Raw genomic sequence first — 19,927 nt, 5'->3', positions numbered from 1 at the left:
GCCCTCACCTACTAAATGGGGTTTGGATAATTCAAGTTGATTCGAGGGCACTCCAGCAAGGCTTTATGGATCACGTATGGCTCTTTCTCCTATACTTGGGCCTGTGATGGTGTCTTTGTGTTGTCTAGAAATGCATTTCCCAAAGTCCACTGTATTAAACTCTGATTCTGGGGCTGTTAATAGGTGTTTCAAAAAGAGAAATCCTTGGAAAAATAAGTTCTGGAAAACCCATGTTAAACTTGATAGACTTCCTCACCATAAACTTCTCAGAATCTTTCATATGCTAATATAAATGATAAAGATACAAAGGTACATAGAATCTACACATTTATTTAACCACAGAGCTTTTATTTTTAATGCATCTCATAATACTAATATGCCACAGAGCAGACTTTGGGAAATGCTGGCTTAGAAGAATGAAATTAGGGCCTATCGCTAGAAAGGGAGCTCACATTTGGTGCAGCAAGAAGTTTCCAGCTTCTCTTCTAAGGGCAGGTTCTATCACTGTGTTAGGCAGAAAAATGATCCTCCAAAGATGTCTAAGTCCTTATCCCTGGGGCCTGTGATTACTTTACATGGCAAAAAAGCACTTTGCAGATGTGATTAAATTAAGAACTTTGAGATGGGGAGATTATCTTGGATTATCCATGTTGGTCCTGTCTCTTTGAAATCAGAGGACCATTTTTGGCTATAGTCAGAGGAAATGTGACTATAGAAGGAAGGTCAGAGAGATAGGATGTGAAAGGGGCTCTACCCACCATTGTTAGCTTTGAAAATGGAGGAAGGGGGCCATGGCCACGAAATGTGGGAAGCCTCTAGAAGCTGGAAAAGGCAAGGAAATGGACTCTTCTATATATTCTGCTTGTCTCCCGATCTTAGCCCACTGTCAGTTTTTTTTTCTTTTTTTTTTCAGAAATAGAGCTGAGAGAGAGAAAGAGAGAGAAAGAGTGTGTGTGTTCAGAGAGAGAGAATGATTTATTTTAAGGAAATGGCTCATGCAATGTGGAGGTACAAGTCTGAAATCTGGAGGGAAGGCCAGTGGGCCAGAGACCTAGGGAAAAGATACAGTCTGTTGCCAGAACACTTACTTGCTTGTGGGAGGTCAGTCTTTGTTCTATTAAGGCTTTCAACTGAGTGGATGAGGCCCACCCACATTAACGGAAACAATCTGTTTTTAACTCAAAGTTTGCTGGTTAACATGTCAATCTCATCCAGAAAAATAGCATCACAGAAACATCCAGAATATTGTTTGACCAAATAGCTAGGCGGCACAGCCCAGCCAAGCCGATACATAAAATTAACCCTTACATCCACTGAGACTTGTGTTGGACTTCTGACCCTCATAACTACAAAATAATAAATTTGTGTTGTTTTCAACTATTCTCAGTTTGTGGTAACTTGTGACAGAGCAATAAGAAGCTAGGATGCTCACTTACCCATCCTAGGCATTGCTATCTGCTGTAACGTAAGTGATTCACTTTCGAGGACTTGGTCATCTGTCTCTCAGTTCTGGTCCTTGTCTCTAATTCTGCCATCAACAGTGAAGGATTTCGACGATGGCATAAATTTTGAGTCTAAAATCACCCTCACAACTCCTGCACCTCACAATTCTAACATCTGCATTTCACTCCAGGTCAGCTGTCCACTCACATGATCTCATCCTGGCCTTTTATATTGCTCCAGTATTTTTTCTTCTTATCTTGCCATCATTTCCTCTTAGTTACCTTGTGCCAATTCTTTAATGTCTTCACGACTCCAGTTTTTTGCCCCATTTTGTATACGGGTCTCTCACCCTCTCTTAACTGATTACTTGAAGTACTGTCTCACTGACACTCTAACTTTGCCACAGTGCAGTCCTTCTAGGCTAGCACAGACCATATACACCTCTAATACACCTCTTCCTGCCTACTATTAAATAATCTATAAAAATTCAGAAAAACTTACCAAAAAAACTTTTTAGCAATAGCTATGTAAACTAAATATATGAACAAACTATAAAACAAAGAATGGTGAAATTTCTATTAATTACATCATAAAAGGGAGTGGATTCAGATGTCCCTCTTTTATTTATTTATTTATTATTTATTTATTTTTTTGAGACAGAGTCTCACTCTGTTGCCTAGGCTGGAGTGCAGTGGCACGATGTCGGCTCACTACAACCTCCACCTCCAGGGTCCATGAGAGTCCTCTGCCTCAGCCTCTTGAGTAGCTGAAGTTACAGGCGCGTGCCACCAGGCCCGGCTAATTTTTTGCACTTTAGTAGAGACGGGGTTTCGCCATGTTGGCCAGCATGGTCTCAATCTCTCAACCTCTTGATCCACCCACCTTGGCCTCCCAAAGTGCTGGGATTACAGGCATGAGTCACCCTCCAGCCGCAATTGTTCTTTCTGTAAGCCACTGGTTGTAGAATAAACCCTGGTGTTCCCCCTGAGCTAAGGGACTCCTTACTTATTATCAAAGATGTTGGCTGCTCCAGAGATGGACATCATCACCCTTGCTTTTGCTGCTGTTACTGCCACTCAGAAAGGGAGGCCCACTGTGGCTTGATGAATTCCTTCTCATACAATGGCTTCTGCTAACCCAATGTCCCATTGGTACCATTCTCCTTCATACCATGTCATCTCCCTGTTTCACTCCAGTCCTGCCTCCATTAGCCAGGACCATTCACCTCGACCCTATGGCTGGTCTGGTCCAGGCCTCCTCTTGCCTTTGAGTCCAGAATAGACAGAATTTTGTCCCTGAGTGGAGGAAGAAGTCCTTATCGCTTTGTCCAAACTTGTACTGTTAAAAAAAAATCAATCTTCTTTAGGATTAACCTCTTTTTCAGTTGAATGATAACAGCAGCATTCACTTCCTTCAATGAAAACACCTTTCCAACCATAAGATACGTTCTGATTTTATGAGCCCAAAAAGATTAATGCAAAATAATATAGTAATGGTACATTTTCCAAAGTCTGAGTATTCAGTCTTATCTATGGTTACTTTGTTAAATTTTAATCAATGGTTTTTTGGAATTAAAAAGATAAAAAATAAAATAAATACAGGGTGACTGAGCTCAGCGTCTGCATCTTGGTTGTTCTCCAATAGCACATCTAGAAGGATATCTTTTCTTTAAGGTTGAGTAAATTAAAAATAAACAAAATGATAAATAAACATGGGTTCGATGAAAAAAAAAAGTGTCTCCCAAGGGATGAGAAGCAATATTCTGTGGAGTTGGCAGACAAGCTTTGATATGAAAAAGATTTGCTTCAGGAGACAAGGGAAATAGTTTGTGATATTTGCTTCCTGTTTTCGATATGGCTTAAAAAAATACAAGTAGCTGTTAAAGAAGAACAAACTTGTTATGAGAGCAGACCAAGTATCAAATAGTTTGGTTTAATAAGCATTTGTAAAGCCAAGCTGTTTTTCTATTCTTTTACCGGTCTTTCTTCAGTCTTATTTGCTGGATCTGTTACTCTTTTCTATGTTTAAATGTTGCATGCCACATGATTCTGTCTAAGAGGCCCTTTTCTCCATCTAAACTCAAACCTGGGTGATCTCATCTGCTCCTATGACTTCAAATGTCATTAAATGGGGCTCACTTTCAACTTGGTATCTCTGGCTTGAGTCTCTGCCGTGAACTCCAGACTCATCTATCCAACCATATATAATCTGTCTCCACTGGATGTTTAGCTACCATCTCTAGCTTTCCATGTCCAGATGAAAGTGTTTTCTATCCCTGTGTTAATCATGATTTGCATGATTTGCTTTTGTAGAAACGTCTGTTTATATACTTTGTCCATTTTTGAATTGGGTTATTTGGCTTTTTACTATTGAGTGGTACGAGTTCTATTTGTATGTGTGTGTTGTTGTGGGAGACAGGTTCTCACTCTGTTGCCCGGGCTGGGGTGCAGCGGAGCCATCATAGCTCAATATAACCTCAAATTCCTGGGCTCAGGCAATCCTCCTGCCTCAGACTCCCCAAAACGCTGGGACTATAGACATGAGGCACTGTGCCAGGCCTAGTTGTAATTGTTCTTTATGTATTCTAGACACAAGTCTTTTATCATATATATGATCATAGAATTTGGGGAATTGTCTGTTCACAGATAAAGAGAAAATAGTAGTTTTGATTGTTCAAGGAAGTTATGCATAATAAGCAGTGCAGGGAGCAAATGATGACACCCAGAGTGAAGCAAAAATTTAGGGAGTGAGAAGAAAGGGAATCACAGAAAAATCATCACGGACTTTGTTTTCAGAGAGGGAGAAGAAAGCACACCCAAAGAAGCTGAAAAAATAAAGAATTTCAAGAAATGAGTCAATACCATTAAATGTAGTGGAGAAGTGGGTAACTAGAAGGTTGAAAAATGTAGACAGTAAATTACAGGCCACTGGTGATCTTTGTCAGAGCAGTTCCAGCGGAGTGTGGGGACAGAGGCAGGGTTTGATGGACTGAGGAGTGTGTGGGTGGTGAGACAGTGGGTGCAGAAAACAGAGACCACACTTTCAAGAAGTTCAGACAAAAAGCTATAAAAAGAACTTGGAGGGTAGCTAAAAGGGAGAAAAGAGTTGCAAAAGCCTAAGTATGCTTAGAAAATGAAGGCAAAGAGTCCATGGGAATGGAGATGTTGGGTAAATAATACAAAGAAATTACTTGTGGAGCAACATTCTGCTGCCGGGTACATGATCAATTGCAAAGAAGGAGGTGCTGGTCTTAGATCGGCGGAGAGACCCCACTTCCCCTAAGACGACAGAGAGAAGGTAAAGCTAGATGCTGAATTAGTCAGCATTTTTTTGTTTGCTTTTTACTGAAACCCACAGAAACTCAATTCAGCTATGGTAGAAATAACTAGTTTTCACTGATACCTAGTTCTTTTCCACTCCAGGCTCATGGAAGACCACACTTTCTAGTCCCCTTGAAGTTCAGCAGGCATATGTTTCTTCTAGCTAATGACATGTGAACAAAAGAAGTAAGAGTCCATGAGAGATTTTTAAAGCCTTCTCCTCCCCATGGTATTGTGATAATGGGGCAAGCCTTGGGTAGAGATGGTTTGAAGCCGTAAGACCGAGGCAGCCTGGAGCCCTGAGAGATCAAATGGAAGCCCTTGATTCTGGATTGCCCCTGGAACTGCAGCACGCTATGTGACAGTGGAGAAACTGTTGCTCTAAGCCACTGAAATACGAGTGTTGTTACAGCAGCATAATTAAGTTTATTCTGATTAAATCCTAGCCCAAAGAAAAAATTAGACTCTATTGTCACTCAAGAAAGAGTTGAATAACCTAGCTAAGGGTAAGATAGAGATGAAACTGGGCAACTGGAACCACTAACTCAAACTGACTCCAGCAAGGTGATGTATAAACCCTTAACAGTCCACTGCAGGAATGACCAATGAGATTTTCAATAATTGCAATACAGTTTGCCCCAGAAGGTTTAGGAATTGTGAGTGCAAGTGTGTTGGATGGGCCAACCACAAAACTTCGCAAGATGATGTCAGGACAGAGATCAACGGAAGACTTAAGCTAGACACCTGTGTCTTCAGGGAAAATGGGAGAGTTGCTGGGAGTTAGTAAGGTTATAGATAAGAAATAAAGAGTAATCTCCCTGGAAGATCTAAGTCTTAAAGGATGAAGTGCACAGGTGAGGAAGTAATGGTTCTTGTTGCTCTAGAAGAAGGTGGTTTTCAACCCCAGATTCTAGAGACTGTAGCAGATAAATGGGAACTTAAGGGAAATGGTATTTCATTTAAGATTTCATTTGAGACAAGACTGTGGAATATACAGGAGAATGTATTTCCCATAGAATGTAGACTGAAAGGGCAATACCGAGACTAGGACAAAGCGGCCAACTGAAAATACGCGCCAGTGACAGTTCATAACACACTCGACACTGTACAAAATTGCATCCTTGACAAAGAAGCAGACTTGAGAAACAATTCCAGAACGTGAAGAAAATGAAAAGCCCTGAATAGAATAAAAGGGATCTAACCTTTGAGTAATAGATGTTTCTAAATAATTCGTACTGTAAAATATAAGTGAAATAATGTATGTGAAACTCTTGGTGAGTGTTCAAAAAATAGCAGACGCTATTAATGTTTTCATAAAAGAATGCATGACAAATGTGCTGTTCTTTATCTGCACAGAAGCCCACGTATAACAGCCCAGCAGGGTTTTGTACGGAGGCAGTTGCAGGTCAAGGTGACGAGACCAAGTATAAACTAACAAGAATCAAACATCTCAGATAAAAAACAACTAATGAGGATTCTAAACTTCTACCTGACGCTAGTAAATGGAACCGAATTCCTTCTCAAATCCTTACTAATAAACCATGCTATTTTCTCCATGGTCTTTCTGACCTGTCTTAATACCTTTTCTAAGAAAAGTGTACTTTTTTAAGATGAGGTTAAAAAGGCAGTCATTAGTTATTTATTATGTTTTAAGTCACGTATTTGAGGACTGGACTTAAAAATTGTGAGAGAGGATTTCTTTTCATTGACTATAACTTACTTGACAATTGGTGGGTGGTGAATATTTTAGGCAAAAATAGTTTTATGGTTTTCAATACATAAAGAAATGTTTCCTTTTTGAATATGACCAATGTTTCAAAACAGAGTGGGAGAAAAAATATCATCATCTAAAAAATATGCCTTTGTTTGGAGATGAAATGGGTAGGTTCAATTTTTGGTAGAATTAATGAACACATCTAAGCCCAGATAAACCTTTAATAAAATAGTAAATTTCAGTGCTGGGCATTATAGTCAATGCTGTGGTACATCCCTGAGCCGAGGAATACTTTGAATTCTGAATTGTCAGTGTCCGCCCAACAGGGGCACGTGTGCTCTGGCACGGTGGTGGGTACTGCACGCACTTCAGGATCTTTAAGAAAGTTATGGATAAAGGGAGCAGAAACAAAATATACCATTAACAGCTGTTCAGCTGGTCTCTCCTACTCTTCCAGCCAACTAAAAGACTGCACGAAGTGAAAACAATTAACACTCTGTCGACGAACTCACATTTATTGGCAAGTATCCAAACAAGCTCAACTAGTGGGGGAATATAAAAATAATTCTTTGTTGTTTCAGATCTAACAGAGGCTTGGCTAAAAATGCGCTCATCAAAAGTAAATAAGCTGAGAGGGTATTCTGGAAATACAGTGACAGAATACAGATTATTGCCCATTCTTTTCCAGTCCCTACTCCTACACCTTTATCTTAGAAGCTTGTTATTTAGCTTTTCATTTGCTTTTAATCTATCTGAAGTTAAACACACACACTCCCACTCCCCACCTCCCGTTCTTACATGCACATACTAGAGATGAAATCTGTGCTTTTACAATATTGTTAGTCTTTGGTTCCAATACATTTATTAATAGTCCATTATTTTTGCCACACCTGTCATTACAGATGCTTCCTGTAGGTAGGTCTGTTTCTAGGCTTTACACTCTATTTCATCGTCAGGCTTTCTCTCCATGCATTAATACCACACTATTTTAATTACAGCTTGCTTTGATATTTGGTGGGGTAAGTACCCCTTATTACTGTCTTTTCTTTCCATTTTATTCTTTTTAAGTAAAAAAAAATTTCCTTCACATTCTTTTTACTTCTCTTTTCCAAAATTGATTTGTTCTGTTTGTTCTTCACTCTGCAAATTTTGTTGGGAAAAATGTTTGAATTGCATTGAATTTGCAGATTAATTCTGAAAGAATTGCCAGAGTAAAGACTCTTTACACTTGAGTCTTTCTATGAACATAGTAAAATTTTCCATTTGTTAGGTCTTTTGCCGTCAATGAAATTTTTATCATTTTCTTCATAGCAGATCTTTATATATTCTGAAAAATAAATAAGAAAACTACAACCCAATGAAAAATGGGCAGAAGCTATGAAGAGACAATTCTTACAAGTGAGATTCTGTGGCCTGTAGACACATGAGGATACACTTTACTGGTAATCAGGGGAATGCAAATCAAAATACCATTTTAATTGGCAACCCCAAAAAGTTTGAGAGTATGAAATGTTGGAAATGATTTTGAACCCTTAAATTCTACTGATGGACATATAAATTGATATATACACTGATGAATATAATTTAATATGGTTGAAAGTGTTCATACATTACTCCCCAGTAATTCTATTTCTTCCTCTCAAGTAACTATTGCACAATTTGAAAGATATTTACTATTGGGAAAAAGCTAAAATAAATTTACTATCCTTGGTAAAGGAATAGCTAAACTGTGGTTTATACAAGGTAATTCTGTTCAGCAGTTGAAATTTAAAAAACAGTTCTCCATTCAGACATATTGTGATGGATAAAAACAGGTTGCAAAAGTGAGATACAATGTATCTAGCCTTTCAAAACACAAAACAATAGTATATTTTTAAATGGATACACATGTTAATAGTAAAAAGGACAAAAATTTACCAAGCAATGACAAGCATCAGTTTTAGAATAGTAGTTACCTCTGTGAGGAAAAAAAATGGGAGGGGAGAAGAAAGAAAAGGGCTAGGGTTTTATGTAAAATTTTATCATAAAACAAAAGAAAACTAAAGCAAATATGACAATAATTAAATCCTGTCAAATATGGGTATGGTATACAGGTGTCAGTATTTTCTGGATTTTTCTCTATGTTCGAATATTTCATAATTCATTAGAAAATCTTAGATTTGGTGCTGATGTAATAATAGATATTTAGATGCAGTAACACAACAGAGATTTCTGTTTCAAATATATACACAAAATAATTTTGAATTTTTAAATAACTATAGACAATTCTGGAGATGCAGCTACGGTATAAAACAAGGTTAGGCTGAACTTTGATTTATTCAGAACTTTACCAGTAATTTTTCTTATTTTGGAATACCATTCATGATGGCAATGTTGCTTATGGTATTTGAGTTACAATATAAAACACCTGTGTTAGTTTGAATATGTAGCTGTTCAGATCCTACACATAGGTTCAAGCAGATCATATTTCATTATATCATTTAGCATCATCTTTTTTAATATTAACATTTGAATTTTACTCTACATCACTGTAATTTAACTATATTATTTGTAACAATCATAATTTTGCCTCTACAAATTAGCTAGGGCATTATGTTTATTTTTAAAAGATTATGTGTGAAGGTAGATGATGTTCTCTATGGCTCTCACTGCAGCACAGGAAGTGTCTGGAAGGGCTGGGAAGCACTGATCTGAGTTGGTCCTCCCATTTAGTACCCATCTCTTTCCACACAAGGGCTCTTCAAGAAATCAAGACCATCAGGACAGGGAGGGGCCTCCATTTTCTCTGTTAAAATTCTTATCCTCTCTCTCCTCTTCATCCCATTCTCAGTGCACACAAATCAGTGTTGCTTTTGCCCACAGATGAAATCTGAAAATTTCTTCTTTATCATGCAGAGAAAATTTAAAGTTTTACCTGTCTCATTTGCAGACTAGTTCTGGAGACCCTCTTGCATAAATTAAAAGGTTCATGAAGGACCTTCTCCCATTCAAAGTCACTTCACCCCAGAAACAATATACTCTGCCCACCTAGAATGAAAACTGCTGCAATTTTTATATCGTATAGTTTATAGAAACATAAAACTTTTTAGAGAAACAGACTGTATGGAAGGACTCCAAATGTGAATTCTTCTTAAATTGATATGTACACCAACATAAAATCCAGATGAATCAAATATTAACCTTGTTAACATTTATAAAAACTAGATAATAATAATAATTATTATTATTTTGGAGACAGAGTTTTGCCCTTGTTGCCCAGGCTGGAGTGCAATGGCATGATATCTGCTCACAGCAACCTCCACCTCTCGGGTTCAAGTGATTCTCATATTTCAGCCTCCTGAGTATCTGGGATTACAGACATGCACCACCACGCCCAGCTATTTTATTTTATTTTATTTTTTTGTATTTTTAGTAGAGACAGGGTTTCTCCATGTTGGTCAGGCTGGTCTCGAACTCCCAACCTCGGGTGATCCACCTGCCTCGGCCTCCTAAAGAGCTGGGATTACAGGAGTAAGCTACTGTGCCTGGCCTACGTTATAATTAATCTAGATTGTTATGCCACTTCTGAAAGGAGTAGGACATTCTGGTACAAAGGAAAAGACAGGAAAAACCTTGACACTCTAAAGTTAACATCACTATATTTAGGAAAAATTAAAATAAACTGGTTAAAATGTTTATAGCAATTGTGATAGCATAACTTATCTCTTCATGAAGAGCTCATAAAAAATGCAAAGTACAATGATTTCACTTAATAAAGAGGCAATGAACTAAATCTGGACAATTAACTAAAAAAGAAGTGTCACTAGTTAATAATTACAGAGAAAGTGTCTAAACTGTAATAATCAAATGAATTCAGATTTTAAAAAATAAAACTTTTTTTTTTGCTACAAAACTAGCAATAATTTTTATTTAAATGTGTAATATACTGGTTAGTGAAATAACTAGTCTTGTGTATCACAGGGATATATATATATATATATATAACTTTTGGTAATTATTCATAAAGACTCAACATAGTTCAAATATTTCAGCTTAATAATTCTATTTCGGGGGAATTTATTCTAAGGAAAAATTCTAAAATTTACACACAAAATTATTAATTGTAGTATTAGTTTTAAGATCAAAATTTTGGGAAAAAAACAGCACAGTAGGGTCAACTTACTCTAAGGACTATGTAGTTATTTTAAAATTATGTTTGAAATGACTATATAACAACATGGAAATGCTTATGAGAGTAATATACAAGCACTGATGGCCAATAAAAGTATTAACGTGTCCAACTTAATTGGTAATAGGAAATCATTCAAATGCAATGAGATATCACTCTGCACCCACCAAACTGGCTAAAATTAAATAGAAAATGCCAACGTTGATAAGGATGTAGTACCATGAGAAACCCTCACACGTGGCTTATCAGAATGTAAGCTGATACAATTGCTTATTTGACAGTACCTAATGAAGTTGAAGATATGCATACCCAGTGACCCAGCAATTTCACACCTAGATATAGAGCCCAGAGAAACTCCTTCATGTGAGCACCAGAGTACAAGAATGTGCAAGAATGTCCATGGCATCAGTGACTGGGATAGCCTGACACTGGCAATACCCATCTCCAGTTGAATGGATAACTTGTGGATTACTCATACTAAAAGACAGACATAATAAAATGAACACATGAGAGCTAAACATCACAGGATAGATTATTTTCACCAAAACAATGTTGAGTGAAAGAAGTAAGTCAAAATAATTTGTGTTTATGATTTCATTTATTTAAAGTTCAAAAATTAATGAAATACAGCTATCTTGTTTAGCTGTTATATAAAAAGCGGTTAAACTGAAAAGAAATGCAAAGATCTGATTAAGATAACAGCTACCTCTGGTACGATGGAGGAGCTGTGAGGCAGAAGATTCTAGGAAAATGGAAGGGTTTTCTGGGTCTAAGAGTGTCTGATTTCATGACCAAGGATGTGATTAGATGGTGATGGCTTTACAATAATTTTAAAAACCGTACATATATATGAATTGTGTGTGCCCCCCTCCCCGACAAAAATACGTTCAAGCTCTGATCTCCAATACTTCAGCACGTGAATTTATTTGGAAATAGAGTTGCTGGAGGTGTAATTACTTAAGTTACGTTAAAATCATGCTAGAGTAAGGTTGTTCCCTGTTGCAGTATGACTGGTGTTCCTATAAGAAGATGACCATGTGGAGACATAAATGAGACAGCCAAGTATAATGGGGTCCCCAGACACCCTCCGACCAGCCTGCACACTGGGAGAATGGGGTGGAGCTATGGAAGTTCCTGCTGTTTGCAGCAGGGAGCAAGCCTGGCCTCTCCTGTTCCTGGGTGGTAACCTGGGATTCAGTCTGTGAAATGGGGGCCTGTTAACAGGAACCCCTCTCACTTTGCTGAGAGTCTTCTTCCTTTTTGTCCAATAAATTCCATAATCCCTCAACCTTCAAAGTGTCTGAGTGCCTAAATTATCCCGGTCACATGACAAGAACCCGGATTTACCTACAACACAGAGACACAGAGAGAATGCCATGCGAAGCTGGAGGCAGAGACTGGAGTGATGGGTCTACAAGCCAAGGACTGCCAGCCATCACCAGAAGGTAGGAGAGAGGTACGAAGCAGATTCTCCTCCAAAGCCTTTGGAAGAAACCAACCCTTGACACTTTAATTTTGGACTTCTAGTCTCCAGAGGTGTGGGAGAATAAATTTCTGTTGTTTTAAGCTACCCAGTGCGTGGTATTTTGTTACGGCAGCTCCAGGAAATGAATATGTTGTATTTTCACATTAAAATATATTTCAAAGTTCCCAAGAATTTATGTTTCTGGTCTCAAAAATTTATTGAATAAATCACAAAGTCTGAAGTAAAAAAGTAATCAAATTATCCTACTTTACCGATTCCCTGGAAAAGTTACACTGAAGACACAATTCAAGTATAAAAATAATAAGCTCCTATTCAGAAAAGGAAACCATGTAACATATCTAGTTGTACCAAGAGGTCAGAGATCAATTGTAAATGTCCAAGTACATTAAAAAAAAAAAAAGGATGTGGTTTGTTCCAAGTTGGACTATAAGAATTTCATCCTGACCCTTTGATCCTCTTCTTTACTGGAAATTCTCCAGTGTCTGAAGTGACCCTGCACATAGCTTCTGGGAAGACATTCTCATTCATTCCATTTCACTCCAGAACAGAGAAGAGCTGACCTGAAAGAAGACCTGACCCAGAACTTCTCTAGGGCAGAATACTGTTGAACACAGATGGCTCCGTGAGAGACAATCTTGGTTACAATTCTGCTTTCTACAAGTTAGGAATACAGTCTCAGGGTTCACAGAGCAGTGTGCTCTTGGGTACCTCCCTTGGGGACTGATTTTGTATAGGATATTGAGCATGCTTGTAGGAGTTTTGCCTTTCTCAAAAATGTTCCGTATGATCAGGAGATGCCATAAGTAAGGGCATAAAGGAACAATACATGGTGAATGATTTTTTTTAAGCTAACAAAATGCAATGTTATTTTTCTACTACTTTCTGGTTTTCATATTGTAAAAGAGAGCAAACTACAGAGAAGTTTTCCTTCAGAAAAGTAGTATGAGGTAGAATAGAACGGAATAAGGAATTTTGAAGCCACACTGTCTGTTTTCAAATCTTGATTCGCAATGAGGAAGGGGTCCCAGGTGGGAGAGAGCCCCAGGCGGGGAAGAACAATGACCAGTTGTTCTGAGAAATGCGGAATCACAAACAATGACCTCTTCCTGGCACAATGACCTTGCTCTGTGGGCACAGCGACCTCCTTCAGCTCAGCAGCTCCCTCCAGCACAACCCTATAAACTTCTCTGCAATCCCACCCCACCTCTACGAAGCCCCTTCTCTGCTTGTCTGCCTGTTGCAACCTTGCAACATATTTTCATACTTTCTCTAATAAATCTGCCTTTCTTTACTTACAACTGTCTTGGTAAATTCCTTTACCACCTGTGACATCTCCGGCTAGTTATACCTGTGACAACGAGCTGGGTGTACTTTTGGCCAATAATTAACCTCTCTAAGTACAAATTTCTTCATCTGTAAAATTAGGATTAAAAACTGCACCTACTTCAAAGGGTTGCTGGGAAGATTCAATGAGGCAATATATGAAAAGCATTTAGCCAAGAATGTTGCACATGGATAAGTGCTTAGTAAATGCTAGTTACTAGCATAATAATAATAATAATAAAGTCTCTCTAGATTTATACTTGAAGTAGCTATTAAAAATTCCAGTAGAATTAATATTCGTGTTGGTCCTGGAAGGGTCATTTTGTTCACCCCATTAAATTAGGAGAGAAAGAAAATTTCCGATTCTTTAGTTGACCACTCTCACACTTACCATTTCCTATTAGAAAAATAAAATTCACTTAAATTTTCTAGTCTGTTAAATAAGTGGGTTGGATTAAGTAATTTTAAGGAGCTTTCCAAGCACACAAAAAAAATTCCTATTTCTAACATCCTTTGTCAACCAAAAATTAAACATTTTGCAGTCTCTGAATCATTTTCTCTCTTTAAGTGAGTATTTCTATTATACCAGCTTCTACCCCTTTCAATGAAAAATACGTCCTTTAGGCTAGTTTGGTGACTAAAGTTGTGTGTGTGTGCATGTGTGTGTGCACGTATGCACATATGTAGTAGTGGTGGTGGTGTGTTCCAAGAAAGTCTCACAGAGGGACTTTAGTCTGTACTGTACTGTAGTTTAGTCTGTACTGTAATTTCAACCAAAGGGATGCGCAATTTCCATACAACTAAAGTTTACTTGCATCAATCTTTTAGGTTCACCTGCTATGAAAGAGAAGAAAGTATTATTTTGTGGAATATTCAAAACAGTTGATTTTTAGAGTCAAAGGTTGTGACATAACTTTTGCTTTTAATGATATTAGCAAACATTGTTATATTGATAACAGCGATTTAATGTATATAGATACAGAAATATCTTGGTATTTCCAAATCAATCTGGGAGTAAGAAGCAAAATCCAGCAAGGTTCCAGCCTTCTGGAACGAATCCTTCCTTCTCCTCCCCTGGGTACCTTTGCTAGTTACCCAGGAGATGGCGCTGTTGCTTCAAGGGAATGGCTTCCATGAGGCCCAGAATTGGAACCTGGGGGCAAAGGGGTTGAGGGGTGGGGATTATATATGGCAGTCAGAAGTTAAAGGAGAAACAGTGGGAAAAGTCTTGTTTTGTGAACTTTAGGAATAATGACAAAATATGTTTAAATAGTTGTCTTCCTCAATTTCTCTTTAAAGGGGCGAATGTGAACATGAAGACCAACAACCAGGATGAGGAGACGCCCTTGCACACGGCTGCCCACTTCGGCCTCTCGGAGCTAGTGGCCTTCTACGTGGAGCACGGGGCCATAGTGGACAGCGTGAATGCCCACATGGAGACGCCCCTGGCCATCGCCGCCTACTGGGCCCTCCGCTTTAAGGAGCAGGAGTACAGCACCGAGCACCACCTCATCTGCCGCATGCTGCTCGACTACAAAGCCGAGGTCAATGCCCGGGATGACGACTTTAAATCTCCCCTCCACAAGGCAGCCTGGAACTGTGACCACGTGCTCATGCACATGATGCTAGAAGCTGGCGCCGAAGCCAATCTCATGGATATCAACGGCTGTGCTGCCATCCAGTACGTGCTGAAGGTCACCTCCGTGCGCCCTGCCGCGCAGCCTGAGATCTGCTACCAGCTCCTGTTGAACCACGGGGCGGCCCGAATATACCCCCCACAGTTCCACAAGGTGAGGCTGTGCCCAGTGGTCAGCATGTTGAGGGAGACTCAAGTGGCAGCCCTGTCTGAAATCTCCAAGTCACTCAAGCTTGCCTGAGGCTTGAGTCCTGGGCTACCGCTGGTTACATACCTAACCCTAGCTGTCTCACCGTCTCATCCTAGTCTAAGTTTGCTTGAAATCAGGTGTGAGAGCTAGAATGAGAACAAGAGTAGCAGATACTTTTTTATGCCTTTGATGAACACCAATGCGCTGGTGGCTTCCTGGGAGACTGAGGTAAGTCTGCCAGAAAGGTGAATAGTGTTAGACAGACATACATTTGCCGTCTTTTAAACAGAATGACTGATCTAAAGGTGACTCCACCTGCTTTGGAATTAGCTTGTAGCCATGAAAGGACCACCCAATTTTCCAGTTTAATGAAAGCTAACATTTATTAAGTACTAAAAATTATATGTATTATATATAATGAATAAGCACACTGTTATAAGCGCTTTGTATCTCTTCATTTAATTCTTAACAGCAATCCTACAAAGTATATATTATTGTTATTGTCTGTACTCTACAGAGGAGGAAACTGAGGCACAGTTAAGCAAGTTAGGTAACTTAACCTGAGCTCCTACAGGGCCAGTGCCAGGATCCAACCTTAGATACTGTAGTTCCAGCATTTATTCTTATGATATCACACTGAACAGTTTCTCTTAATAACATTGATAATCTCAAACAGGCTGGTAGGGACCAGTTGCTACCGGTATTGATAGGAACAAGACATGGGTCCTGTCCTCAAGAAGCCTAGAATCTAGCAGATGAGGCAAACAAATAAAGGGCTAATTTTAATATGCTGTGGCAAAGGATAAGGTATGATAAGATAAGGTATGATAAGATAATCATGATAAGAATGATTGAGTGCTACAGAAACATGGAAGAGAGTGAATTTTGCATAAGTTTATTGATGGTAATTAATTTGGAGGCCAAAATGCATTTTACCTTAAAACAAATCAAAAAGTACCATACCTAGGATTCCCCCTTACTCTAAAAATTTAATTAACAAGAAGCAGAAGAGTTTGAAGTATACAATAGCTGACCAACGTAGGGCCACAGATAGCAAATTAACAGATTTTTTTCCTGAATTCACAGCTTAAGTTCTACCTCTTAAATTTAAGGGTGATGCATTCAGTCAGGGCAAATTCAAGATGGAGAAACCAGAGAACTTTCAAATGAAGATTTGATGGATTCAGCAACTCCCATGATCTCAGTAAGGAATTTTCTCTTGGTAATCAGGATGTTATTGGAAGATTAAATCTTTTTTTAAAAAATTATATATAAATCCCAGAATGTCCTGAACTTTCTGAAAGTTTCTTAGAGAACCCCAAATGATTAAGATGAGAAATAGAATGAGAATAATGTTACAATAACTGTCCTGAGTTGAGCTCTAAATAGGTTTTATGCAGACTACTTGGTTTTATTTTTATAATAGACTCTGAGGTAGGCACTGGCATCATTCTCATTTGAAAGGCAATTAAGCTAAAGGTAATAGGGTTAAGATATTTTCATAAAGTCACACAGAGTAAGCGTCAAGTTCACTCATTTGTTTATTTAACAAATATTTACTAAACACCTCCAAAGTGCCAGGCACTCTTCTATTTGCTAAAGGTAGAGCAATGACCCAAAGCCCTTCACGAAGGATACTTTCTAGTGGGAGACAGAAAACAAACAAAACAACAGGAAAATAAACATACTCTGATGTGTTAGGTGCTACGGAGAAAAAGCAGGGCAAAAAAAAAAAAAATGAGAATGCCAGAATATGGCATTTAAGTTGATTAGAAAAAATAAGGATGTGGAGGAATAAGCCATGCAAATAGCTGTTGGGAAGGTGGGAAGAGCATTCCGGGCCTAAGGAAAAGCAGGTGTGAGGGTCCTGAGGTAGAAGAGGGCTAAGCGTGTTTGAAGAAGAGCAAGGAAGCCACAGTGTCTGAAGTGGGGTGAGCAAGAGGAAGGTAAGTCCAGGAGGTATATATGTGGGTTGTTTGTGGACCATATATATGGCCTTGTAAGCTGAGGGAATGTTCTTGGTGTTTTGCTCTGCATGAGAGAGGAAGTCACTGAAAGATTTTGAGTTGGGGAAAATAAAAGTCTGACTTATATTCTAAAATGATCCTTTTGACTGCCTTTCAGAGAATAACTCTGAGTTGGGGGCAGGCAAAGTTGCAGTGATTTAGATGAGAGATGAGGGTAGCTTAGACTCACAGTGGAAATAGTGAGGGTGGTGAGAAGCATGGACTTTGGGGTTAGACAAACTTAGATTCTGCCACTTACCTAAGAGTGTGACTAAATAAACTGCTGAAAGTTCCTGGACCTCAGTTTCTTCCCCTGCTAATGCGTATACCCTGAATGTATGCCTTGGCAATAATATGCAGACTCAGTTCTTCCCCAGAAGGAAGTTAATCTACTCATAGCACATCACAAAGATGCTCAAAGCACAGAGGATGGTGCCAAACATTTCTTTTCTTTTTCTCGTGGACTGCTTTCAGTCCTCGCAGAGTCTCTTTCCCAGTTCCTCACTTCAGTCCCATCCGGCATCTACAAACCTCTCCCTTGGTCTACTTCCATCTTCTTTTCTTATCTACATCTCACTAAGAGCTGGTCATTCTTCATAGTGTGACCTCTAGAAGACAAAGAAAAATCTACCTCTGTAATACAGCTCACTTCACAAAGTATAATTTTCTGCATATTGACGTTCAAAGACTATTTTCCTTCCAGAGAAAAGGATGGACAGGGACACAGGGCATGAAGGTGCCAGGAAACATACTCTATCACTTTTTCCATGAATAGTAGTAGCCTTCTTGTAAGGTTGTTTTGATAATTAAATGAGATAGTATTTGAGAAGTGGTTAGCACAGTGCCATGGGCATGACAACCATTAAACAAATGATGGCTATGAGTATTATTATCCTTACACATCCGTTGAGCAGGAGAATTGATGCTCCTGGGCCTGGTTTACTATAGGGGTCTTCCCAACCAGGAGAGACAGTATGTGTGTGAATCCCTGAACAGAGACTAAATGTTGAGTTGTATTCTGACACTTGCTGTGGAATACAGTAGAGGCATTCAACCCAAGTGTTTCCTTTTCTCCTCCTCTCAACACATGCTCTTGGCCCAACGTAGGCATCTGCCCTGCTTGTTCTTCTTGGTGGCTCTATCATCCTATAAAGTAGGCATACAACTGTGTGTTCCAACCAACTTTATCCACGGTTAGCATTTTCTTATTCAGTTGTTTTCCTCCTTTGAGTTCCTGCACTTTGGCTGTACACTAATGAGATTTAGGATAGAGTTGGCTACTGGTAGGTGGCTGGTATTGCAAACATTTTTGTTGCTACTCAACAGACTGTGTAGGAGAGCTGGCCAGCTTCCAAAGGAAAAGTAAAGAAAAACTATATAATTTACTATGCAGATGCCTCAAAGTGATTTAAAACAACTACTCCACAGCCTGACTTTCCAAAGAGAAAGTCATCTTTACGACAAATAAATGACTGACTCATTCATCCAGAAGATAAAGTGATTCGTTCTTGTGTGGATGGGGAATTCAGTTTTCTTACTTACAAGGAACAAGGTCAGAGCTGAAGATGCTTTCTTCCAAATACAAAGCATATTTGTGGAGGGTGTATTTCACTGAAAGCCAATGTGTAAATTACATAAGCAGGGGAAAAAAGAATTAGAGGGTCTGCAATTGCTTTCCAGGGTACAAAAGGACATTTGACTTTTTTTTTCTCCCAGCATAATTCCAAAGAAAGTGACACCCCAGGAGCCAGGATTGGGTTTTCTTGTAGGGCAAAGAAGACATTTTTCTGGAGGAGGAAAAGGTAACTTGAGGATTTGGGGAAGGTGAGGATGATTTCTGCCATTGAACAATGCTTATATGAAACTAGGGTACAGGCAGTTTTCTTTGATCATTAAGTACCTTTCTGAACACAAATATATCAATATGTAAGAGTGGAGGTAGCCTGAGAATGTTTCTGCTGAAGTGGCTTACAGATGACATTTGGTTGGGAAGAGTGGCAGGGAGACTTGCCTTGAGTATCTTTTTTAATATATTGTGTATTAATCCATGCTTTTGGGGGTTGAATGATGAAATGAGGTGTCTAAAGCTCTCTCCAGTAGCTTGTCTAATCGTTCCTCTATGAAGGAAGAATAAAGATGCCAGAGACTTACGAAGGTGAAGCTTACTGAGCGTTTTCTGTTTTCTGGGCTGGCAAAGCCAAAAGGAGGCTGTGGCTTCTCCCTTCGGAGTTGACACCAGTCTACTCTCTCACATTTCCTTTGCTCATGTTTTCATAAGGAAAATGCTGCTAAAATATACCCCACTAATCTCTGTCCCCAGCCTTCTCAATTCACTTAACAGATTGATGAGTTGGGACGAGGAATTGAGTTAGCTTGCTTAACCTTGGGTCTTGAATCTTGGAGAGCCTTGAATTCTTTGTTCATTTATGTGGGAAGCTTCCGGTAATAAACTCTGTCTGCCAGGGAGAGGCCTGCAATTTTGGGGTATCAATTCAGTTTGGAGGTAAGAGTGTTAGGAGCTCTGTATGGTCCCCTAACTTAAGAGATGTAATCTACTTTATCAGTAATGAAGATGATAATTCTGATCTTTGATTATCATCTTCATTTCATTTTTAATGGGTCCTACACTAAGAAGGGAAAG

General features: G+C 38.9%; 1 protein-coding gene across 1 annotated transcript in view; it reads left to right on the top strand.

The window, feature by feature from the left end:
- ASB4 (ankyrin repeat and SOCS box containing 4) overlaps positions 1–19,927 on the top strand; it is a 50,739-nt gene that overhangs the window by 24,228 nt on the left and 6,584 nt on the right. The window contains exon 3 of the mRNA XM_012450777.2: positions 14,754–15,244. Within this exon, the coding sequence (XP_012306200.1) occupies positions 14,754–15,244 (491 nt within the window). The remainder of the gene's footprint in view (positions 1–14,753; positions 15,245–19,927) is intronic.

The sequence above is a fragment of the Aotus nancymaae genome, unplaced genomic scaffold (assembly GCF_030222135.1).
Source record: "Aotus nancymaae isolate 86718 unplaced genomic scaffold, 86718_ANA_hifiasm-v0.15.2.pri h1tg000025l, whole genome shotgun sequence".
NCBI lineage: Eukaryota > Metazoa > Chordata > Mammalia > Primates > Aotidae > Aotus > Aotus nancymaae.
The sequence above is the reverse complement of the archived record's forward strand: the minus strand, read 5'-3'. Positions and strand labels throughout refer to the sequence as shown.